Source organism: Sebastes umbrosus, chromosome 6 (genome assembly GCF_015220745.1).
Source record: "Sebastes umbrosus isolate fSebUmb1 chromosome 6, fSebUmb1.pri, whole genome shotgun sequence".
Lineage (NCBI taxonomy): Eukaryota > Metazoa > Chordata > Actinopteri > Perciformes > Sebastidae > Sebastes > Sebastes umbrosus.
In genome coordinates this window covers 23231172-23255355 of record NC_051274.1, presented here as the reverse complement: position 1 = coordinate 23255355, position 24184 = coordinate 23231172, and the positions used below count along the sequence as shown (strand labels likewise).

Below are 24184 nucleotides of genomic sequence, written 5' to 3'. Positions count from 1 at the left end.
TTGTGTTGCTTCTGTGCAGGACATTTAACTGGGCCCTGTCAATGGGCGGGAAGGTGCCTGTGTCTGAGGGTCTGGAGCATACCGATCTACCAGATGGGACAGGGGAGTTCCTGGATGCCTGGTTAATGCTGGTGGAGAAGATGGTGAACCCAAGCACTGTGCTGGACTCACCCCATTCCCTGCCAGCTAAAATGCCTGGGGTCACACCCACCATGCCCCAGTTCAGCGCCCTTCGGTTCCTCATAGTCACCCAGAAGGTCAGTATCCACTAGCTGTAGAATTCAAATGAGGCTATTGCTGCCTTCAGATAAAACTTGTGAGTTTGTGTTTTCAACATGGGAAGCCAATTATACATTATACATTATACATGGCATTCAAGTGGGTAAACTTGTGAACACACAGTTGCCGGGGAAATGAGAAAAGATGGACACCTAGGGATGAGAGCTGGAGGGTTTGCCATGGATGTATGTTGGTGCTCTATTATGGTAACACAGGCTCTTCTTCATCAAGGCTGCATTCACCTGCATCCGCAGTCTGTGGAACAGGAAGCCGCTGAAGGTGTATGGAGGCAGGATGGCTGAATCCATGCTGGCCATCCTCTGCCACATCCTGAGAGGGGAGCCTGTTATTCAGGAGCGCCTGGCCAAGGAGAGAGAGGGGACAGTGCGCCCGGATGATGAGGCGGCCTCCACCGTTTCTTTGGCGCCCAGCGGAGCCCCTGGAGCATCTACGACAGCCGGAGAGGCACCAGCAGCGACTGGAACAACACCTGCTGTGCCAGCAGCGGGATCAGCTGAGGATTCAACCAACTCTACCCCCCGCCGTGAGCCTCAGGTTAACCAGGCCCAGCTTACACAGGTATGTGGGAAAGCTGTCTGACACTCAGGTGCCTTTCTCAGTCAGTCAGTCAACTGTGTGTTATTGTATGTACTTTGACAGCCAGCTGTGGTTTGTTGCTACAGCCCATCATTATTTTCAGCTTGCTGTGCTGCTACTGCAGGAGGTTTTGACAGCACAGGTTAACTACATAATTATATATTGGCACTATCTCCTGTAAGCAACACACTAAAACAGAGGTGTTGTGTTTACCAACCTTCCTCCCCCATATTCTGCATGCACTGAATCCTGGGCCACTATTTGTTTTATAACAGGGAAGGTGCAGAGGGAGAGAGCGGCACGCACAGGTCCGCGACCAGCAGATCCAGCAGGTATAAGAGCCATTAGGGAGAGTGGGAGAAATTTAGAGGAGAGATGGAGAGAGGGAAGGAGTAAAGGATAGAGAGAGGTTGAGAGGTAGGAGAGAAAAGGGAGAGAGCAATTAGGACCAGATTATTGAGATTCATACGTTTTTGAGGCAGAATATCAGGATAGTGTGACGGAAAGCGGTTTGATTGGGTGTTTTAGCGACATTAGAGAGATTGTGTGCACTCATTCAAAAAAAAGAAGTGAAGACGAGGGGGGCGTGGAAGAATGTCTCCTCGTCTTTCATAATGATAGCAAGTGATTTTCCCTTGCTATTCATGACATATCCCCCCCCAACCCCGTTATATTTGGCATTCGCTCATGAGACCATCTCTCTTTACTCTTGTAAAAATGCGTCTTCATCTTTTTTTGTGGTGTTCTAGCTGATGGATATGGGTTTCTCAAGAGAGCATGCCATGGAGGCCCTACTGAACACCAGCACCATGGAGCAGGCCACGGAGTACCTACTTACTCACCCTCCTCCACTGCTTGGTGGAGCAGTAAGGGTAAGTCTTCATAGACAGAAACATGAACGTATTCTTCTACTCTTTGTGACTTTCATAAAGGCCTTTTCTGACCGGGGACGAAGCGAAGAAAAAACTAGGCTTAATGAGGAAAGTTCAGTGAGCTCATATGCTTCCTTTGCTGGTAATAATAATAGGCCTAATTGCTGTTATGCTATCGCTTATCGTATATGGTCAGGTTTTATAGTATGCCTTTCTTAACCACTACTTGTAATTTTTGACGCGAATAATGTCCATATCACAATGCTAGCTAATGCACTTGGAAATAATTGGTTCTCTATATGTTACCATGACAACAAAGTATGTTTACCCCTCTTTTGTAGGCTACTCGCCATCACAAGCAAATTCAACTGCTATACTTACCCAGAAGTTGTCTTTATGTTCGTTGTCTTTATAATCTTTATTTTGTTTGTCAAAGTTGACACTATTTTGCGAGACCAAATGGAATAAATCGATCAGTATCCATATTGTTGTGTGACAGTATGAACAGAACTATGACATTGACATTCAAGAAAATCTATTGATCGCATGACCAAAAGTCATTAATTTATCGGTTGGCTTGTTTTTATCGGCATCTGAAATTCACAGAAATCTAAATTGTTGCGGAAAAAAGGCCATGAGCAGATAGGCTCATAGAGATAGATGATCAACGAACTTTTAAATTGACGTGCGATTTATCCGCGTTTGGTCTGAGAAGACCTCGCCAGAGTCAAATTTAGGCAGCTAACATTTTTCCCCTTGTTCCATTTAGGACCTGACTATGTCTGAAGAGGACCAGATGATGAGGGCCATTGCCATGTCACTTGGGCAAGAAGTCAGCATGGAGCAGCGCTCTGACTCTCCTGAGGTCTGTCACCGTCATTGCTCAAATTACATGGAGACAACATTTCACTCTAAACTGTAGGGCTGCAACTAACGATTATTTTCATCGTCGATTAATCTGTCGATTATTTTCTTGATTAGTCAATTAGTTGTTTGGTCTAAAAAATTTCAGAAAATGTTGATAAATGTCGATCAGTGTTTCCAAAAGCTCAAGATGACGTTCTCAAATGTCTTGTTTTGTCTACAACTCAAAGATATTCAGTTTATTATCATAGACGAGTAAAGAAACCAGAAAATATTCACATTCAAGAAGCTGGAATCAGAGAATTTTGACTTTTTCTATAAAAAATTACTCAAACCTGATTAATCGATTATCATTAATTATCATAAATCATTGCAGCTTTACTAAACTGTCTGATGCTAAATGATTCCTCATGAATGAATAATTTACCGTTAAGCTGAGCAGCTGTTGAGATTATTTCCGTGTCTGCTTCAGGAAGCAGCACGTCGACGTGAGGAAGATGACAGGAGAGCCAGGGAGCGAGCAGAGGAGGAGGAGGCCCGCTGCTTGGAGCGTTTCATGGAGGCTGAGCCATTGGACCCCAAGGAATTGCATACCTTCACTGACTCCATGCTGCCTGGCTGCTTCCATCTGCTGGATGAGCTGCCTGACACTGTCTACCGACTCTGTGACCTGCTGATGACTGCCATCAAGAGGAGCGGCCCAGAGTACCGAGAGCTCATCCTCGGCCAGGTTGTCCACCAGGTCAGTGGATAAATGCAGGTTACCTTACAGTTTGCTCTCTAGAGCCTATAATACATGTATGTTCAGAGTTAAGATCCAATGATTTAGGGGGACTTGGAAGATGAATTCATTCCTGTTTGCTTAAATGTCAAATGGAGTGTCGGATGCAAATTTTCATTCAGTTGAATGCAATTGCTCTTTGTCTTTGTAATTGATTGTTAGGCTCTTCAGAGTAAACACTTTAAGCAAATGCCTAACATGTCATGAATACTAATCCAGCTCATTATGTATGTTTGCGTTATCATTCATTACAAGTGAAGGAAACGTCTTTAAAAGTCAAGTCTTGGCAATAGACTCACAACATTCTTGTACCAGCCTGATTGTGTTCATGTTGTGCGTAGGTGTGGGAGGCAGCAGACGTGCTCATCAAGGCGGCTGAGCCCCTGACTACCAGCGACACAAAGACTGTGGCTGAGTGGACCAGACAGATGGCCACACTTCCCCAAGCCTCCAAGCTGGCAACAAGAATTCTGCTGCTCACGTTGCTATTTGAGGTAACAGAAACGCACCCATTGAAAGTTGTAGCCTTAAAATGTTCACTCGTAGAGGGGGGAATCATTCTTTGTCATTGTTGTTCATCTATACACATCCCAAACAATCATTTGTTGGTTTTGGTAGGAACTGAAGCTGTTGGGTGCCAGAGTGGTGGAGAACAGTGGAATTCTTGATTTGCTGATTAAGTTGCTTGAGGTCGTGCAGCCCTGTCTACAGGCTGCTAAAGAACAGAAAGACATCCAGACACCAAAGTGAGTTTTGCATAGCCCTACATACTACTCTTTACTTGCAAATGTTACACCGGCTCTTCACCCTCATTTGTTTGTGTTATGAATTTGTATTTATCATATAAAATGACTTCCTTTTTCTGCAGATGGATCACACCAGTTCTGTTGATCATTGACTTCTATGAGAAGATGGCAGTCTCTTCAAAGCGCAGGGAACAAATGAACAAGGTACAAATCAACCTTATAAAACCAAACCACAGATACAGATTACAATTTTAAGTTTAGATACTGAAATAGGTACGGCAAGTTACAAGCACAGGTATAGATGACCATGCACTATGAGTTCATGAACAGAAAGTAAAAGATGAAGTGAGTAAATAAGAAACGTACATACATTCGATATGTATACAGTGGAAACCGCTTATAGTTATCACTGTTACAGTGATGAACCGCTTATATAGATCAAAAAGCTCGGGACAGAATCATTCCTATACAAACATTAATTGAGTTTTTGTTTTGTTTCTTACTTTACTCCATTGATACTTTGCCTCGCAGTCCGTCTGCTTTCTGGCTGGATACCTGAGCTGCGTGCACATTGATATAACGGGAAAAAGAATAATTTTCTCTGAATGAAAAACGAATGCGCAGGGGTAAAGCACCCTCGTCAAGTGGATTGATAATGCCTGGTCACATAATGCCCCCAAAGTGAAACTTTGCCAATCCACATCCAGACCGTTCTGCATGCAAGCTCGCACTGCAGAGCCAGCAAAAAAGTGGTCCGTTTCATTACTTTATATTCATGTAATAAATATTAAAATGTCCATTAGATGGTAATCTGCATGAGAAATGATGCACAACAAAAATTTGGTTATAATAATCATCCACTTACAGTAATCAATTTGACCCGGACAGACGTGATTACAATCAGCGGATTCCACTGAATGTAGTAGTTTACCGCATCGTCCTGCGATAGACCTCTTGACTGTGTGCTCTTTACTCTCTTTATTCAAGACTTATTTAGAATGAACTGATATACATTTTGGGTACCGAGTATACAGAAGGTGGTAATGAATGTAATCCCATACAACATTGCCCCCATAAATATAACCATGTCAACTTTATAATAGATTTTTGTTGCATTTGTCTCAAGAGTCATTGAATTAACGTGTCTTCATTACATTGTAAGGTGTTGGTTGTATTTTTTGCACCACTTTTGTAGAATTGATGAGTTCTCTCTGTCTGCCTTTAGTATCTGCAACCCAATGGGAATAACTGGCGATGGTTTGATGACCGCTCAGGCCGTTGGTGCAGTTACAGTGCATCAAACAACAGCACCATTGACTCAGCATGGAGGGCTGGGGAGAGCAGCGTCCGCTTCACAGCTGGACGTCGGAGATACACTGTGCAGTTTAACACCATGGTGCAGGTATAAACATCTTTCTCCACTGCCCAAAAATTACAATCCATGGATTCTTTGATTTTATTTGATTTTATGGTTGGTTATGTTAGTGGAGTTTTCTGGGTTCCTTTTGTTTATTTTAAAACCTTTCTATCGGGCAGGTAAACGAAGAGACTGGTAACAGGAGGCCAGTGATGTTGACTGTCCAGAGAGTGCCTCGCATGCCCAAGCCTGCCAAGGCTGGTAGCATTACTGACTCAGAGAGAGAAGAGGGAGACAGGAGCAAAGCGGAGGAAACCCAGACTGACCTGGACTCAGGAGCAGCTGTGGAGATGAGCGTTCCTAAGGATGATTCCACCCAGCTGAAGGAGACAACGTCTGCCCCCTCATCTTCCCTGGAGTCTGACAACGCTCAGAGCGCCGATATCGTCGTACAAGGCCTGACTGAGGACATGACCACCGTTCTCATTCGTGCCTGCGTCAGTATGATCAGTGTTCCCGTGGACCCAGACACCCTCCACGCCACACTTCGTCTGTGTTTGCGTCTTACGCGCAATCACCACTATGCTATGATGTTTGCTGAGCTGAAGAGCACGCGGATGATTCTGGGGCTGACGCAGATCTCCGGCTTCAATGGCTTCACCCCGCTTGTTACTCTACTGTTCAGACACATCATAGAAGATCCGGCCACGCTACGGCACACCATGGAGAAGGTTAGAGTCTATTCTCATACTGTTTAAATGGAGCTCACCGTATAGATACTGTCAGATAGTGTGTTCTTGCTAAGTATGGCATTTTCTGAATAATACTGTAAGCATATAATAAGTCTGTTGATACCATAAACAAATTCCTCAACAATCTGTTGCCATAGGTGGTGAGGTCCGCCGTGACCAGCGGAGCAGGCAGTACCACCTCAGGAGTTGTGTCAGGCAGCCTTGGTTCCAGAGAAATCAATTACATCCTTCGCGTCCTGGGCCCTGCCGCCTGCCGTAACCCTGAATGCTTCGCTGAAACCGCCAGCAACTGTGTCCGCATTGCTCTGCCTGCACCCCGGGGAGCTGGCACAGGTGAGTGTCCAAGCTTTTCTAAGTAGGTGTGATAACTTTAGATTAGAGTTGATATTACTAGTACTGTACACTGTAATAGACTTGTGTTGTTATGTTCTTGTTTTATTTATACCTTTTGAATGTTATTTCTGTTAAATCAAATGTCCTCTACAGAGGACAATAAAGAATGAATCTGTAAATTTGATCGATAGATTTATTTAGCTATCCAGTTGTCTAAATTTTTTTCTTACACAATCTTTTTACTACAGCCTCTGATGACGAGTTTGAGAACCTTCGAATTAAGGGGCCCAATGCTGTGCAGCTGGTGAAGACCACTCCTCTGAAACTGTCCCCCTTACCCCCTATCCCCGACACTATCAAGGAGGTCATCTATGACATGCTCAATGCTCTGGCTGCCTACCATGCTCCTGAAGAACGTAAGTCATGTTAATACGGTCCTAAAAACTGTCCATTCGAAGGGCGTATATGTAATTTTAATGGAAATAGTCGCTTGAACATTTCAGCTAAGTGTGTGTTTATGTGTGGCACAGCTGAGCGTCCAGAGGAACGTGCAGCAGCGGTGCCCGGTGGACCAGACCTGTGCCAGATATTGCAGGATGTTGGCGATGACGTTTACCAGCAGTACAGACTCACCCGGCAGGGCAGCGACTTTGACTCCCAGTCTGCATTCCATATCAATGTGAGTCTCAGTGACAAGCTGTCCTGTGTTGAATCAAGAAACGTGTCGTCTCCACAGTCAATAATAGAGCCGTGTCTCTTCCTCTCAGGCTCAAGTGTTTTCTGCTGATGGAGGCGTGGCTGAGTCTTCCCAGTCTGGCACACCACAAGGAGAAGGTGAGTCTAAAAGATTTTTATGCCTCCCGACAGCCGTGACCGGAGGCATTATGTTTTCAGGTTGTGATCCATTCTCGTGAACACGGTACCTCAGAAACGCCTGGAGGGAATTTCTTGAATTTGTCACAAAACTTTAACTTGGACTGTAGGATGAACTGATTAGAATTTCGTGGTCAAAGGTCAACGCCACTGTGACCTCACAAAACACGTTTTGGGCCATAACTCAAGAATTTATATGCTAATTATGACAATTTCACACAAATGTCTAATAGGATAAAATGATGAAGTGATTATATTTTGGACAGACATGGATGTAAACCGCAACTTGACCTGTTTTTATGGCTGGTGACTGAAGCAAATCTACCAGCCACTAGCATATTTTACCAGCAGTTGGCTGGTGTTAATTTTGTGCCCTGCCAACAGTGCAGCAGACAAAGTCTTTCAGGCTATACTGTAATTTTTATCCCAACAATTCTCAACGGTTTTAGCACACCAATAACTGAATTAAAGGATTAGATGAAAATGCCCACTTCAAAGCATACTGCAGAACATTGCTCTGGGTTGTTCATGGTAATTTGCTATGTTAAGAATGTTAAAAATGTGCTCCAGATTCACAAAATTAGTATGTCTACTGTGTATGATCTGTGTATCTTCATCATTTTTCATTTTGTTGTCCTAACTTCCTCAGCGTCCACACCAGAAGAGATGAGGGAGGAAAATAAAAAAGAACAGGAGGGAGAGAAGAGCACCAGCTCGGAGGAGGGTAAAGCAGCTAAGGTAAAGGCGAGCAAGCCTCTAATGCCTACCTCCACCATCCTGAGACTGCTGGCTGAACTGGTGCGCTCCTATGTGGGCATCGCCACTCTAATCGCCTCCTACTGCTACACCGCTGGACAGTCCGAGCTTATTAAGGAGGTGGGTAGTTAAACAAAATCTCATCTGCCTTTCACACTTCTGTATTGTCATGCCCTTACTATAATTATTTTATCTTAACCTATTTTGACCTCCCTGGATCCTAACAGGACTGCAGTGTTCTAGCGTTTGTGCTCGACCACCTACTGCCCCACACCCAGAACTCAGAGGACAAGGACACCCCAGCCTTGGCACGTCTCTTCTTAGCCAGCCTGGCAGCTGCCGGCACAGGCACTGATGCCCAGGTGGCCCTGGTCAACGAGGTGAAGGCTGCCCTCAGTCGAGCACTAGCGATGGCAGAAGGTGCCGAAAAACATGCCAGGTAAGCAGCATAAAAAATAACTAAACCAACCTGATATTGATATTATAACCCTTGATTGATTAATATTTTATGGGGATTTGTACAAACCCATATTCATATTCTCTCATTTTCTTTTCCATAGGCTTCAGGCAGTGATGTGCATCATCAGCACCATCATGGAATCGTGTCCCTCCACGTCCAGTTTCTATAGCACAGCAGCAGCCAAGACCCAACACAATGGCATGAACAATATCATCAGGCTCTTCCTTAAGAAAGGACTGGTCAACGACTTGGCCCGTGTGCCTCACAGCTTGGATTTGTCCAGGTATATAATTACACCATATTAATTTAATTTTACAATTTAGATAGGAGTAGACCAGGAGCCTGCATCACAAAGGGTGATCTGCAGATTAGTCAGTAAAGGGGCCCTGGGGAATTTTCTTCTAAAGAATCAAAATTTGTGTTTACATTCAGTAATGGTAAGGTTACTCACCGAAACGCATTGTGTGTATTCTTGATGCATTTGCTTCCTCATAAAACATGTAAAAAGCAGATTTTTTTTCTTTCATTGTTTGCATCCACGTTTACAAGTGTGCAGTCATCCTCTTCCCTGCCTTTGTTGGCGCATTGCTGCATATCATATGCATGGTGTGCGATAAACAAAACAGGGACACACTCATAGAAATGCAGCTCTATAGCACTACTAGAGGTCTAAAACTCCACAAGGAACCTGAACTTGGGGTTTTACACAGGCTTTTTTAGTATCCTGAAGCTGGCTCAATTTAAACTAGTTTTCCTGGAACACCAATTTTATGCTAACGCAAAAAATAGTATGACAAAGTTTAACTTGCCTGTTTAGTAGTTCTATTTCAGAATCAAGTTGGCTTTGCAAAATAAAAGACACATTATACAGTGTATAAAATCAGTGTAAATTGACTCCCATCTTCTTCTTTTCCATCATTTGATTTAGTCCCAACATGGCCAACACAGTGAATGCTGCCCTGAAACCTCTAGAGACTCTGTCCCGCATTGTTAACCAGCCCAGCAGTCTGTTCGGGGGCAAAGGAGGCTCCAGCAAGAACAAGGCTGAACATGACACCGTGGGCACTGCCAGGGACAGCAACAGCAACACTCAGGACCAAGGTATGCACATCAAATGAGATACCTCAACTCTCTAGATCCAGTAAAACCAAAAATGTCCATTACTGATTTGTGGCGTCTGTTCCAGGAGAGTCCGGTGAGGCAGAGCCAGTGGAGGGTAACCACAGGGTGCAGGGAGCAGACAACGACCTGATGGATGGAGAGACGGAGGGAGACACGGTGGTCATTGCTGGTCAGCCAGAGGTTCTCAGCACACAGGCTATGCAGGTGATTGACATTGTACACACAATACTCTGATAGTTACCTCATCTGTAACATCTGTAATGAATGGCCATAACAACAAGGTGTTGTGCCCCTTTCCCCACTTTATGGCTGACATTGCATTTCATTTCCTGTGCTTGTAGGTAGAAAATGAGTTGGTGGATCTGATTGATGAGCTGCTGGAGAGAGATGCTGGCGCTGTCAACAGCACAATTATAGGTAAGCCACTTGATTAATTTGGAGGGGAAATTGAGGGTAGATAGTAAACAGGCAAGGAAAAAAGGAGAGTTGTTAAAAAAAATATATATATATATATATATATATATATATATATATATATCAAATTTAAATACAAGGAGTTAACTACATGCCAAGGTTATAGTTCTGAATTTTCAATAAGTTTTTATTTTATTTTGGTTTTGACTTTTTGATTTAGTTTTAATTTGTTTTCTGAGTTTGTTTGCTAGTTTTAGTTTAGCTTCAGTTTTTCAGAAAGGTTTAGTTTTAGCTTTAATGTATCTAGTTTTAGTTTAACAGCAGTTTTAGTTTGTTTATGCTTGGGCCAGGTATGTCTCAGAAGTATGTAGCTATCTAATAAAGTTTAAGGTCAGTATAAGTTTTTTGATAGTGATATAGCTAAAAAAAAAAAAAAAATGAAATTAATTTCATTTTATGTTCATTTTTATTAGTTTTTAACCAGGAAATCAATAATAAAGGATTACATTTTTATTTAGTTTCAGTTTACTAAAAATATTTTTCATATAATAATAATAATATTACATACTGGAATATAATAGCTTCCTGTATTTCAAACAGTCAAGGAAACCCTGAGTTGATGTATCACTTGTTGTTTGCTCTGTCAATCAGTGGGACGCAGCGGTGAAGATGAATCTCAAGAGGATGTGTTGATGGATGAGGCCCCCTCCAATATTAGCCAGACATCCACTCTTCAGGCCAACCGGGAAGGTAAGACATCGGCACAATAGAACTTTGTGTGTTATCATAGTCGATAACCATAACCGTTGTTGTAACTGGTTTCACTGACAGTTTCTCAGTTTTTAAGATCTTCTTGTAAGGAACTCTGTGTTTCTCTCTTCCATCAGACTCCATGAACATCCTGGAACCAGAGGATGAGGAACACACACAAGAGGAAGATTCTAGTGGCAGCAATGATGATGAAGACAGCCAGGATGAAGAAGAGGAGGAGGAAGAAGAGGAGGAGGAAGATCAAGTATGGATTAATGCAATGAGGTTCAGTAAAGAAGTCTTGATTCTTGCTTATCCTTAAGACTTATCGCTGCTACTTTTCCTCAAGGATGATGAAGAAGGAGATGAGGATGATGACGATGAAGGTTCAGAGATGGAGTTGGACGAGGACTTCCCCGATATCAATGCCGCGCCGCACATCCGCTTCGAAAGGTTTGACAGGGATGATGACCTCATCATAGAGTTTGACAACATGTTCTCCAACAACGGTAAGCAGGATGATTTATTACCAACATTTACAAAAGTCAAATTTATAATATTATGTGTACATATTTTCCCAGTTTCCACCCCAAAATCAATCAATTTGAGTCCTCCTTAAAGAATTGGTTCTGGATAAAGTCCATTTTAGTTTTATTCAATTCAGTTTCTTGGTCACAGAAAATCTTTTTGATACGATAGCCCACTGTAAGAAATGAGGGGGAAAAACATGTTTCTCACAGCCTGATTTTCAAAAGACGGGTTCCAGCTACACATGACAAACGACAGACTCACTAAAGCGTAGGACATCGCAAATTAGGAGAATTACAAACACAAAAAAACAGATGATGCTGAAAATGAATTTTCTTAAGCTTTATTTTTCCTAAACATTACTCGGGGTTGTGCCAGAGCTGTCCCCCTAATGTCTGCCTACTGTTTTCTGTTGTTTTTCCATCAGCTGACATCCCTCCCTCCCCAGGCAACATCCCCAGCTCCCACCCACTGATGGTGCGCCATGCAGACCACGGTTCCCTCACCCTAGGTGTGGCAGGCACTAGCAGCCGCCTGGCGCAGGGCATGGGTCGCAGCCAGCGAACACTGCGACAGCTGACTGCCAACAGCGGACACACCATCCATGTTCACTACCCTGGCAACCGCCAGCCCAACCCTCCGCTCATCTTGCAGAGGTGATAGCACGTTTTTTGGTTTCTTTGTTAAACAACACGTCTGTTTTGCAACATCTGTTACACCACCATTCTTTGTTTGATAATGCTAATGAAATGTGTGTTCCTCCTCTACTCCATTCTTTAGATTGTTGGGCCCTAGTGCTGCAGCAGACATCTTACAGCTGTCCAGCTCTCTGCCTCTGCAATCTCGTGGTCGGGCCCGCCTTTTGGTCGGAAATGAGGATGTGCACATCATCGCTCGTTCTGACGACGAGTTGTTGGATGACTTTTTCCATGAGCAGAGCAGTACTGGGGGACAAGCAGGTGAGAATCACTATGTGTTGTCGTTAATGTAACAGTCTTTTGGCTCAGTATCAGCCTGAATTCCTAACATGATTGTTCTTTCTGTCTCCCTAGGCACCCTCTCTAGTATTCCTACTGCCTTAACTAGATGGACAGATGAGTGTAAAGTGCTGGATGCTGAGAGTATGCACGACTGTGTAGCAGGTAGGTTGGTCTTATACTGCAGAATTGTCTCAATGGAGACAAATTTTATCATGAAGGCACACACAAGAACCTTCCTTTGGGTGACAATGCTGACAGAAGCAAGGGTGGGGATTAAGAAAGAGAAAATCAATAGGAGTGAATGATGTAATTTAATCCCACATTAATATGTTTTTACTGATTTAGATCAATGCACCAGGCTTTAGCTAAAGAGGCATTCATTGGACTTCATGACTTGCTATACCTTTTATGCTACAGCCACTACCAAGGATGAATTCTGACATCTATGTCTGCTTTCAGTGGTGAAGGTGCCTATCCTGCAGCATCTTGAGAGTCTGCGAGATGAGGAGCTGGAGGAGCGTAGGGAGAAGAGGAGGAGGCAGTTGGCTGAAGAAGAGGAGTCTAAGCAGAATGAGAGGAGGGCCTCTGGAGCAGAACAGGCCAGGGAACAGAGCCTGCAGGTTGGCAAATAATACATGTTTGTTGACTTTGTAGGAGGAAGAATTTTCAAATCTAGAAGTGCATGGCATCTTTTGACATTTGCATTCACTTGTTTGCTAATGTCAACTGTTTTTTGTCCATAGGGTTCTGGATTGGGGACAGTTAATGGTGCAGAGAACACTGCAGGTACTGACATCTGTAGAGATTCTGTTTCTGTCTTAATGTTAAAATTCTTGTCAGGAATGGAGACATCTCAGTGATGGGTACACAGAGGCAAGCAGCCAGCAGAGCGTTCTGTGGGATGAGGTAGTAGTTTGTATAGTTTTAGGATCACACCAGATCTGGGAGATAACTATACAGTCTACTGTCTTTCTTATGGCAACGCTATACCAGCTGGACATCATTTGCTGCAGGAGATCCATTCTGCAAATGGTTGCTTTCTTAAGCACCTAATTCCACATATTTACATGTCATCTCTGGAGTAAAATGTTGCCTCTTATGTATGTTATATGCATTGCATTTTTCCTGCAGCTGGCTGTGCTGTGGTGAGGTAGTAAGTTGTGTTGTTGTTGGGGATCAGGATTGTGCACCCCTTTCAGGAGATAACTATACAACTTACTGCCTTCCTCAGTGGAGGCCCTTGTCATCTATGTAGAAAATGATCAAAAACGAATCAGCATATTGATATTTCATTTCTGTATGCAGTTCTAATGCACCGCTTGATTTGAACATAAGTCATTAATACCTTGAAGGGGTTTGGAACAGTTTGGGCTGCAATTGTGTATAGGGAAAATGTTTTCTATAATTGTAAAATATTGTAATTTTCAGAATGAGTATTTTACGGTTTATAAACCACGTAATTGATGTTTAGTCACTGAAAAAAATAAGATCAGTTAGATTTTTTTCCACTCAAGAATGTATAAAAGCTATATCCCTATATTCACATAAGCCTTCTCTCTGGATGTTGCAGAGGGTGAGCAGGCTCAGGGTGGTACAGTGTCATGTCTGGACCCACCCAGGGTCTCAGAGGGCTTCCTCACTGCTCCCCCATCTGGAGAGGTCACTCCCACCACACCTGCTCCTCACGAACAGGCCCTAGTCTCCCTCGAGACTGCGATCAGCCAGCAGGTCCACCAGCCAATTGCTGACCTGCTACTGGCTGAGTCACACGCAAGCTCTCTGGCTGCTCTGGCAGGGGCAGGCCTTCCACCCTTGTCGGCAGCTGACCGGCCAAACAGTGAAGCGGAGGCATCTCAGATGGAAATGTCCCCGGCACCCACAATCGGTGAGAGAGTCGGAGGAGGTGGTGGAGGAGCATTGGATGAAGGCAGGGAAGGTAGACTAACTTTGAAAACTCTCTTTATACAGACTGGCCAACAGTAAGAACACACATCTGTAATGTAAATGATGTTGACTGTGCTTGTAGCTAGTATCTGTCGTGAACCCAAGGAGTCACACCATTTCCTGACCTCTCTGTTATTTCCTTTAGCCTCCCTAAGTCCAGACATTGTGGAGACCTCAGAGCCTGCAGTAGTGGGTGTGTCACAACTGGAAGGGTCGCCCATGGATACCAGCAGCCCCGCCTCTGCCACTCAGGAAGAAGCTGTTCCCAACCCGGCCCAAACTGCCCAGCTAGCGGAGCTATCTGTCAGCGGGGAGAGTGGGTTGACCGACCGGCAAACGGATGCAGAGACTGGGTTAGTAGCTCTTTTGATCACTAGGGCATGTAACTTCTGTTTCAGTCCAATACAATAACGGAAGAAAAAAAAAATTGAGCTTAAAGCCATCCTTTCTCACCAGCTTCTTTTGCAGCATTTCAGTCGAAATGCAGTTGGGAAACTTTAGATACCTTGCCCTCTGTTTAAGGCATTTTTTGTGAAATGCATTGTTTTTGTAAGCCCTTTGACTGTTTTCAATTTGACACTGTGTAAATCAGAGTAATTTCTCACACATATTGCTGCAGACTGACGATTTTTTTCTTTTATGTTTACAGCTCTGCTTCGGTCTCATCACCTGGGGAAACGATGCCCAGGAGTGACAGCGCTGACAGCCAGTCACAAGCCATCCAGGAAGAGCCCCTCCCATCCACCAGCAATGACGATGAGGACCCACTTGCAGGTAAATTATATTGCTATCCTACCTTTTCTGCAGTTATTCATATTTTTAATTAAGTATTACATCTAATAATGTTTTTTGTCTTGGCAGGCATCAGTCTGCCAGAGGGTGTGGATCCCTCTTTCCTGGCGGCTCTTCCTGAGGACATCCGGCGAGAGGTGCTGCAAAATCAGCTTGGCATCAGACCACCCTCCCGTCCTCCAGCTGCCACCACCCTGCCTTCCACTACTGCACCTGTACTGGGAGGACCAGGGGTTACAGAGGTCAGCCCCGAGTTCCTGGCGGCTTTGCCACCTGCCATCCAGGAAGAGGTGAGGATCTTTGCTGAAATGATAAGATTACAGTAACCAAATGGGGAAAAAAATATAAAATATGATTTCTAAGCAAACAAGTAAAGGAGTCCCAGGTAATCAGCTCTTCTAACTAAGCATGCCGTTGATTGTCTTTAGGTTCTTGCCCAGCAACGGGCAGAGCAGCAGCGCAGGGAGCTAGCCCAACAGCCCCCACAGGGAGACACCCCTCTGGATCCAGTCACCTTCATCCAGACGCTGCCCTCAGAGCTCCGGCGTAGTGTCCTGGAGGACATGGAGGATAGCGTGTTGGCTGTCATGCCCCCGGACATTGCTGCCGAAGCAGCGGCGTTGCGTAGAGAGCAAGAGGCACGCCAGAGGCAACTGATGCACGAGAGGTTGTTTGGTCATAGCTCATCTTCAGCGCTATCAGCCATCTTGCGCTCACCAGCCTTCACCAGTCGGTTAGGGAGCAATCGCGGCGTCCAGTACACCCGACTTGCTGTGCAGAGAGGAGGCACATTTCAGATGGGGGGTGGAACAAACCACAGGTGAGCAGAGACGGTCATCTAAGTGCCTGTTTTGCAAATTATCTTTTTTGCATTTTTTTTGTCTGACTTATTAAAAATGTTCTAGGTAATCTTGATCAAACCATACTGCACTTTTGACAAGTGACAAACTGAATATATGTTGTCGTTTTGTTTCCTCAGACCATCCAGTTCCAGTGTGGACTCCTTGCTGCGTCTGCGCGGTCGATTGCTGCTGGACCACGAGGCCTTGTCCTGCCTGCTGGTTTTGCTGTTCGTGGATGAACCGAAGCTCAACACCAGCCGTCTGCACCGCGTGCTCAGGAACCTCTGCTACCACTCTCAAACACGCGGGTGGGTCATTCGCAGCCTGTTATCCATCCTTCAGCGCAGCAGCGAGAGCGAGGTGTGTGTGGAGACCACGCGTCTAGAAGACTCTCGTGGCAAGAGGAGCACCCAGGGAGGCTGCGGAGGAAAAGGCTCTGCTGCCTCCTCCCTCTCCTCTTCATCCTCCTCTTCCTCATCGTCCTCATCTTCCTCCTTAGAGCTACTGAACAGGGTGGAGTCCCGCAGTTCCAACCAGCTTTCCTGGCTCTCTGTTTCAATGGACGCAGCCTTGGGCTGCCGGACAAACATTTTCCAGATTCAGCGAGCATCAGGTAGGAAGCATGCTGACCGGCACTCAGCTGGGGGTTCGACAGGATCTGGAACGCTGGCAGGAGTGTCAGGCGGTGCTGCAGGTGTCACGTGTGCTGGAGGTGGAGGTTCAACTGTCCACATCCATCCACAAGCTGCTCCTGTGGTCTGTCGACATGTGTTGGACACACTCATTCAGCTAGCTAAGGTGAGACTCCACCTATCTTCATCTACATCTGATTCATCATCTATTGTATGTTGAGGAAAGAAAGTAAATTACAGGTACTACTGATAACATTGATAATATTCAGCCACTAAATGTTGAATTCTCCCTCCCCTGTTCCATTGCATTTACTTAAGGAGTTGTTGCCGGGCACTTACTGTTAATCTCAGCCATTTATCCCAGAGATAAACAAAACATTCCGCAATTTTTTTTATTATTAATCTACAATCATAATATTTTTTTTCAGGTAAAGCCATACTTTTATTTGGCACTTTTCTAAAAGCTCTGTGGATGTATTATTATTTTTTTTTAAATATTTGTCTACATAAAAATGTTATCAATAAGACCTTTAAGTCATAATAATTGAAGTCCTTTTTATTTCTTGTCTGTCCCTGCAGGTGTTCCCCAGCCACTTCACCCAGCAGCGCTGTAAGGATCTGTCAACATCTTCTTCTGACCTGGACTCTCGTCTTTGTTCAATCACCTCTGTGGGAGGGGTTGGAGTTGGGGGGGGCTCCAGATCAGGATCTCTGGGTAACCCCAGCTCTAATGTTTCCAACACCCCAAACTCCTTCGGCTCCACTGCCGCTACTCTCCAGTCTCTGGGAATCTCCACTGATTTTTGGGACCTGCTGGTCAAGCTGGACAACATGAATGTCAGCCGCAAAGGCAAAGCCTCTATGAAGACAGTGCCTCTGGGGGGCAGTGCAGAGGCTGACGGGGCTCAGTTAAGTCTGGAGACCTCCCCTCTAGGCCAGCTGATGAACATGCTGTCCCACCCTGTAATCAGACGGAGCTCCTTGCTCACTGAAAAGCTGCTGCGTCTGCTCTCCCTCATATCCATTGCCCTGCCTGACAACAAGGCCACCGAGGTGCCTGCTGGACACCCCACCCCACAGGCTGCCATCCCCACCACGGCAACCAGCTCAGGAGTCACGGCCCCAATCACAACACAGGGCACGGTGTCAGCGGGATCTACCCAGCCTGTTGTGGCAGGCCCAGGGGTCTCTGTGGGAGCTGTAGCCCAGGGTACATCCTCAGGGACAAGTCTAGCAGCCTCCCAGACATCCCTTACAACAATCTCTATACCCACATCCACTGGAATAACCTCTACAGGTAGTGTTCATTTATTCCAAAATAAAATGTCATCAGTACATTTAGACATTACAATGTAACAGCGATTTCAGTAGAAAATAACCGGTATTTTTTGGGGCGTTTTGCCAAAACAGGGAAACTGAGGGGCACTACTAGCAGTACAGAGATTGACAACAAGATGGCCTCCAGTGGACTCACAGAGAAACAGCTTCAACTCTCTGTGGAGGTATGGAAGAATAAAGTGTCATAGGGTGTCGTTCATGCAGTCACCATGAAATGAAATGTGTGTTATTTTTTTCAAGATATTATACTGAATAACTTCTACTGAGGATCAATTGAGACAACCCAGTTCGCAAACTAGGGGGCAGATGTTTAGATGATGATAGAGAGCAAAAACAAATTCTACATCTGAGTTGAGAGGCATGTTTGGTTATTGTTGTGTTTCACAAAAAACCATGGGCTTGTTTTGAATCTTTCACAAAAAATCATGAATGGTTTAGTATTTTTTTTAATATAAAAAAGTTGTCTAAAATAGAAGTCATGGATCTCGATGAAAGTCTGATAATACAAATGCCAACTGCAGCCCAAACACTAAACAATAGTTAAATGTTCTATTAATTAAGGATTTACAGCTGATCAGCAGCATAACCACCAAAGTTAAAAACCCTAAACCCTAATTTTCTCTTACATTTCTGCTACTAGAAGACTTGTCTGAGCTGTCAAATTTGTATAAATCATATGAAATTCTATGGGGACCTTTAGTGAAAACTGCATTTGATTTAAGGAGCTTTAGGTGTGTTGTGTATCTGCCTCACACATTTTGAAGAAAAAAAAACAGTCACACCACCATATATCTTTGCCCTGATCTACTTCAAGACACTGTCCAGTTCATCTGGCTTTGTCATTCGTGCATGGTGTCACATTGAAGTTTATGTCACTCTTGGCAGTTGGATGGATGGATTGAATATTAAAAGGTACCTGGACTGTGACATCCATCCATCAGTCATAGTCCTCTTACAGTCTGGCTGGCTGGGTAGCTGGAGTCCCATTAGTAAGCAAGCACACTTTATTTATAGATCACTTCTCATAGCAAGGAGAAATAAGTGTATAACCTACAGGTAAAAGAGAAAGCGAAAGCCAAAGGAAACATGTGTTTTAAGATGTGCACTGATGTGACTTGTTTGAGACTTTGTGGGCGGCCGTTCAGAGTTGAGGATCAACGACAGCAGCCTTTTCAGCCTTGACTATGAATCAGCCACAAGTCTTGCAACCTGGACTCGTGCACATTCGGTAGCCAGACAGATCAGTTAGTCCAACAGTCATCCAGCATAAAGCATATTGACAGTCTCCAGTGAATTGTTTTTTCTTTGCACAATTGAACTGTGACACAAACAGTCACTTGTCACAACACTTTGTGTTGACAAAATCATGTGCCCCTTTTAACTGTTTTGAGCACAAGGCAATTGATCTGTTTTTCCTTGTTTCTTACACCTTTTTGCAGTTTGATTAATAATCTTTATTCTAATAACCCTTTTTCTTCTCCGTACAAGGTGTTGACATCTCACTCGTGTTCAGAGGAGGGTCTGGAGGATGCAGCCAATATCCTGCTGCAGTTATCTAGAGGAGACGGGTCCACCAGAGACACTGTGCTCAGACTGCTGCTCAGTGGAGCTAGACACCTCGGATACACTCTTTGCAAACAGATCGGTCAGTGCTGGGCGACTACACAGATTCCAGTTCTCATGTTCCAATGTAAGCAAATACAGTTTTCTCTTTATACACATTTTGTAACATTTTCTCTCTCTCTCTCTCAGGCACATTGCTGGCCGAACTTAGAGAATACAACTTGGAGCAGCAGAGACGGGCACAAGCTGATTCGCATTCCCCTGATGCCCCTCCTGAGGATACTTCCCTCTCAGGCCGACTCAAGGGCAAGATGACTAGCAGGTTAGCCAGTGATGGTTCTGGGCCACCCCGTGACTTCAGGTTGTCAACACACTTGCAAGAGAGACTGTGGTAGACTGATTCTGTTTAACGTAAACTGTAGTTCCCGAGTAGCCCTGTGGTATCTACTTTTGCATGAAAGTAAATTTGTTACAACTACAATTTCCTTTACCTTGTATGCGTTTGTTGGTTGGGGCACAGGTTTGACGGCTCGGAGAGTGTGGTCATTGTGGCTGCACAAAAACGTACTCTCGGGGGACGTGAACTACAGCTTCCCTGTATGAGCTCACTAACCTCCAAGACGTCGACGCAGAAGTTTTTCTTGCGAGTGCTGCAGGTAATTATCCAGCTGCGTGAGGACACACGGCGCGCCAACAAGAAGGCCAAACAGACAGGGCGATTAGGTAAGACGATATTACATATACACAGTTTTCTATAATGACATTAATGTACAATATCTTGATGATTAATCGAGTGAAACGACCCTCTCCCCCCTCTCCCAACGGCCAGGCTCCACCAGTTTAGGCTCAGCCAGCAGTATCCAGGCTGCGGTGCGTCAGCTGGAGGCTGAAGCTGACGCCATCATCCAGATGGTGAGAGAGGGTCAGCGGGCACGCCGGCTCCAACAGGCACCCCCACCCACCGCCTCCTCTGCCTCTGCCGCCGTTGCCGTAGCTGCCGCCGCCGGGTCTTCAGTGGCGGTCCCACATGCCCCCACTGGTGCTGCTCCCCCTGCTGGCACGGCTGCTGCTTCCACGGTTAGCATGGGCTGCACTGACAGCAGGCATACTCCTACTCACACACTGCACACACTTACAGTAGGAGACCATCTGAAAGCTGAAAAAAAGCGACGACATAATAAGACCATCACAGTATAATTATCTCAAAATTACTGTGGTGGTCATCAAGATAAATGCTGTGAAATGGCCATTAGCTACTGATATGCTTCATGTCTAATTTGGCTTTGCCTGTACTGCCTTTGTACATTAGGAAAATTATAAACTACTCCATTATTTGTAATGCATATCTGTCTTATTTTGGAAAAAATAACTATAGTTAACTGTTTATATGGTATTGCATTGTGTCTGTAAAAACATAACCATACAGCCTGCTATCTCAAGTGGTTCATGCATAGCGACAACTGCTGCCATGATGAACATTTGCAGCCCCATTGACAGAAAGACAGACAGGCCAGTGATGGTCTGCATCCCATATCAATGTCTTACGTTTGCATTGACATGTTTGACTGTTGAAATGGTCTAAAATATGAATGTGCTGCCTGCTCCAAACTGTTTGATCTGTTCCACTGACGTCTGTTTGCTGGCTGACATGGCTTCATGCTTTTGTTCCTCCCTCCTTCCCTACTCCGTTCCAGTTCCCTTCCTCTCTCATGGGAATGTCATGATGCATGGCAATAAACAAAAAAAAATTGCTAATCATTAATTCTATGTTTTTCCCTGTTATTCATCCTGTCTCTCTGGTCCTTCCTGATTTGTTTTCTGTAGTCTGAAGTGCAGTCAATGTCAGAAGCCCAGGCAGCCCAGAGAGATGAGTCTCCAATGGATGTGGACCAGCCGTCTCCTCTAGAGCAGGACCCTGCACCTCTGGGTAGGACTGACTTGCAAACTGCTAATGACAATTTGAAAAACCTGCTGATTCACTATGTTTTTTTTAGGGCTTTCAATTGATTTAAATACTGAATCGCAAAATAATCTCAAATGTTTTAATCTTTACAAATTGTACCTTAAAGGGAGATTTCTCAAGTATTTAATACTCTTATCAACATGGGAGTGGGAAAATATGCTTACTTTATGCAAATGTATGTATATATTTATTATTGGAAATCAATTAACAACACAAAACAATGACAAGTATTGTCCAGAAACCCTCACAGGTACTGCATTTAGCATAAAAAATATGCTCAAATCATAACATGGCAAACTCAAGCCCAACAGGCAACAACAGCTGTCAGTGTGCTGACTTGACTATGACTTGCCCCAAACTGCATGTGATTATCATAAAGTGGGCATGTCTGTAAATGGGGGGGACTTGTGGGTACCCATAGAACCCATTTTCATTCATATATCTTGAGGTCAGAGGTCAAGGGACCCCTTTTGAAAATGTTTTTTCCTCGCCAAAATATAGCACAAGTTTGGAGCATTATCTAGCATGGTTGGTTCCAATTGATCCCTTAAATTTTCTAGTTTTATATGATACAAGTATCTTCACTCTAGCTTTAAAACTGAGCCCGCTACAACCTAGTTGCATTAATGCGTTAAAGAAATTAGTGGCGTTAAAACAATTTTGAGTTAATGCGTTATCGCGTTAACTTTGACAGCCCTAGTTTTTTTTTTTTTTTTGCGAATGACCCCCACATCCAGTGAGCACAATGTGTCTACTTTTGTGTGATAGTAACAGTAATAACTCAAGCAATTTTAATATAGATAGACAATAGAGTCTAGAATATGGGCTTATTCACCAACACTGGAACAATTTTTTTGGGCTGTAAAAATGACTGCTCCAGTCACAGTTGATGACAGTATAACTGATTTGTATTGGTTCAGTCAATATTGGAATTTCTTTTTTCAGATGAAGACGGAAACGGCCAGTCGGAGAGCGAGGAGAGACTTCCAGACCTCCCACTGCTCAGCGAGCAGCTGTTGTTGGATGAACTATGGGACATGCTCGGGGAGTGCCTGAAAGAGCTGGAGGAGTCCCATGACCAGCATGCCGTACTGGGTAAGCAGAATCCTTCTTGAGAAATGCATTTCTTAATGTGATTTATATTGTATTTGTCTGTTGAAAGTAGCATGATTTAGTGATTTGTTCCCCTAATGATGTTTTATTTTTCCCCCCAGTTCTCCAGCCTGCTGTTGAGGCCTTCTTCCTGGTCCACGCCACGGAGCGAGAAAGCAAACCTCCTGTGAGGGACACCCGGGAGAGCCAGCTTTCTCACATCAAAGATGAGCCTCCACCACTGTCGCCAGCACCACTCACACCTGCCACACCTTCATCCCTAGACCCATTCTTTTCCAGGGAACCATCCTCCATGCACATCTCTTCAAACCTGCCACCAGACACCCAGAAGTTCCTCCGCTTTGCTGGTGAGCATGAAAGATTTAAGAAAGGAGAATGATGAAGCTTTGTTTTGATGTGTAGTACAGTGTCTAACAGGATTCATTCTTCTTCCTTTTAGAAACTCACCGCACAGTGCTTAACCAGATCCTGCGCCAGTCCACCACTCACTTAGCTGATGGGCCTTTTGCAGTACTGGTTGACTACATACGCATCCTGGACTTTGACGTGAAGAGGAAGTAAGGAGCATTATCTTACACTTCTATCTTATGTTGTCTAATACACAATTATTGGCTTTGACATGATGGTCTTTCTGGACATCTCTGCAGGTACTTCCGCCAGGAGTTAGAGCGACTGGATGAAGGTCTCAGGAAGGAGGACATGGCCGTGCATGTGAGGAGAGATCACGTGTTTGAGGACTCCTACAGGGAGCTGCATCGCAAGAGCCCAGAGGACATGAAGAATAGGCTGTAAGGCTCCATTGCCACTCTATCCAAATACGTGTCCTCTCATTTCAGAACCACTCAACCTGAGTCATCCTCTGCTCTTTTTCCATTACAGGTACATTGTGTTTGAAGGGGAGGAGGGCCAGGATGCTGGTGGCCTGCTGAGGGAATGGTACATGATCATCTCCCGGGAGATGTTCAACCCCATGTACGCCCTGTTTCGCACTTCGCCAGGCGACCGCGTCACCTATACCATCAACCCCTCATCCCACTGCAACCCCAACCACCTCAGCTACTTCAAGTTTGTTGGTCGCGTGGTGGCCAAGGCAGTCTATGATAACCGGTTATTGGAGTGCTACTTCACCCGCAGCTTCTACAAGCACATCCTGGGCAAGAGTGTCAGGTATTTTAGTTGCTGGAATTTACAGCCAACTAACCTAATTGTTCAAGAACCAAGGTTATAATAATTTTAAATTTTGAATATCTTTTTTATCTTATTTTAGTTTAGATTTGTAAGTTTATTTTTAGTTAATTTCCAGAGTGTTTGCTAGTTTTAGTTTAGTTTCAGTTTTTCAGAAAGGTTTAGTTTAATTCATGCTGTCTCCTTTTTTTGCTAGTAATATGTTATAGATAAATTCAAACTGAAATGAATTTCACCTTCATTTTTGTTTTATTAGTATTTTTTTTACCCAGGCAATATTGTTTCAGTTTAATTTTTCTTAAACTATATAGTTTTTATTTAGTTTCAATTTACTAAAAATATTTTTCA

The 24184-nt window shown here is 44.3% G+C and overlaps 1 protein-coding gene and 1 long non-coding RNA gene across 18 annotated transcripts in view; both read left to right on the top strand.

Moving 5' to 3' along the window:
• The window catches only part of LOC119490573, an 839978-nt gene that overhangs the window by 264485 nt on the left and 551309 nt on the right, over nucleotides 1-24184 (top strand). The gene's annotated exons all lie outside the window — the stretch shown is intronic.
• The window catches only part of huwe1 (HECT, UBA and WWE domain containing E3 ubiquitin protein ligase 1), a 48543-nt gene that overhangs the window by 21133 nt on the left and 3226 nt on the right, over nucleotides 1-24184 (top strand). For 12 of the 17 annotated variants that reach the window (XM_037773997.1, XM_037773994.1, XM_037773996.1 and 9 more), the window contains 46 exons: nucleotides 20-257; nucleotides 511-858; nucleotides 1626-1748; nucleotides 2518-2613; nucleotides 3085-3354; nucleotides 3735-3887; nucleotides 4012-4139; nucleotides 4262-4343; nucleotides 5365-5541; nucleotides 5676-6227; nucleotides 6386-6581; nucleotides 6830-6997; nucleotides 7112-7260; nucleotides 7349-7415; nucleotides 8104-8330; nucleotides 8438-8649; nucleotides 8771-8953; nucleotides 9599-9771; nucleotides 9857-9996; nucleotides 10134-10209; nucleotides 10858-10956; nucleotides 11094-11221; nucleotides 11306-11465; nucleotides 11912-12140; nucleotides 12265-12443; nucleotides 12537-12626; nucleotides 12924-13084; nucleotides 13208-13250; nucleotides 14035-14400; nucleotides 14554-14761; nucleotides 15058-15182; nucleotides 15270-15490; nucleotides 15629-16020; nucleotides 16180-16840; nucleotides 17254-17971; nucleotides 18085-18176; nucleotides 19501-19657; nucleotides 19765-19897; nucleotides 20084-20298; nucleotides 20405-20652; nucleotides 21400-21502; nucleotides 22484-22633; nucleotides 22753-22998; nucleotides 23091-23208; nucleotides 23299-23439; nucleotides 23531-23818. In XM_037773997.1, the coding sequence (XP_037629925.1) occupies nucleotides 20-257; nucleotides 511-858; nucleotides 1626-1748; nucleotides 2518-2613; nucleotides 3085-3354; nucleotides 3735-3887; nucleotides 4012-4139; nucleotides 4262-4343; nucleotides 5365-5541; nucleotides 5676-6227; nucleotides 6386-6581; nucleotides 6830-6997; nucleotides 7112-7260; nucleotides 7349-7415; nucleotides 8104-8330; nucleotides 8438-8649; nucleotides 8771-8953; nucleotides 9599-9771; nucleotides 9857-9996; nucleotides 10134-10209; nucleotides 10858-10956; nucleotides 11094-11221; nucleotides 11306-11465; nucleotides 11912-12140; nucleotides 12265-12443; nucleotides 12537-12626; nucleotides 12924-13084; nucleotides 13208-13250; nucleotides 14035-14400; nucleotides 14554-14761; nucleotides 15058-15182; nucleotides 15270-15490; nucleotides 15629-16020; nucleotides 16180-16840; nucleotides 17254-17971; nucleotides 18085-18176; nucleotides 19501-19657; nucleotides 19765-19897; nucleotides 20084-20298; nucleotides 20405-20652; nucleotides 21400-21502; nucleotides 22484-22633; nucleotides 22753-22998; nucleotides 23091-23208; nucleotides 23299-23439; nucleotides 23531-23818 (9429 nt within the window). The remainder of the gene's footprint in view (nucleotides 1-19; nucleotides 258-510; nucleotides 859-1625; nucleotides 1749-2517; nucleotides 2614-3084; nucleotides 3355-3734; nucleotides 3888-4011; nucleotides 4140-4261; nucleotides 4344-5364; nucleotides 5542-5675; nucleotides 6228-6385; nucleotides 6582-6829; nucleotides 6998-7111; nucleotides 7261-7348; nucleotides 7416-8103; nucleotides 8331-8437; nucleotides 8650-8770; nucleotides 8954-9598; nucleotides 9772-9856; nucleotides 9997-10133; nucleotides 10210-10857; nucleotides 10957-11093; nucleotides 11222-11305; nucleotides 11466-11911; nucleotides 12141-12264; nucleotides 12444-12536; nucleotides 12627-12923; nucleotides 13085-13207; nucleotides 13251-14034; nucleotides 14401-14553; nucleotides 14762-15057; nucleotides 15183-15269; nucleotides 15491-15628; nucleotides 16021-16179; nucleotides 16841-17253; nucleotides 17972-18084; nucleotides 18177-19500; nucleotides 19658-19764; nucleotides 19898-20083; nucleotides 20299-20404; nucleotides 20653-21399; nucleotides 21503-22483; nucleotides 22634-22752; nucleotides 22999-23090; nucleotides 23209-23298; nucleotides 23440-23530; nucleotides 23819-24184) is intronic. The other 5 variants (XM_037774006.1, XM_037773999.1, XM_037774001.1 and 2 more) reach the window with 4 other exon arrangements.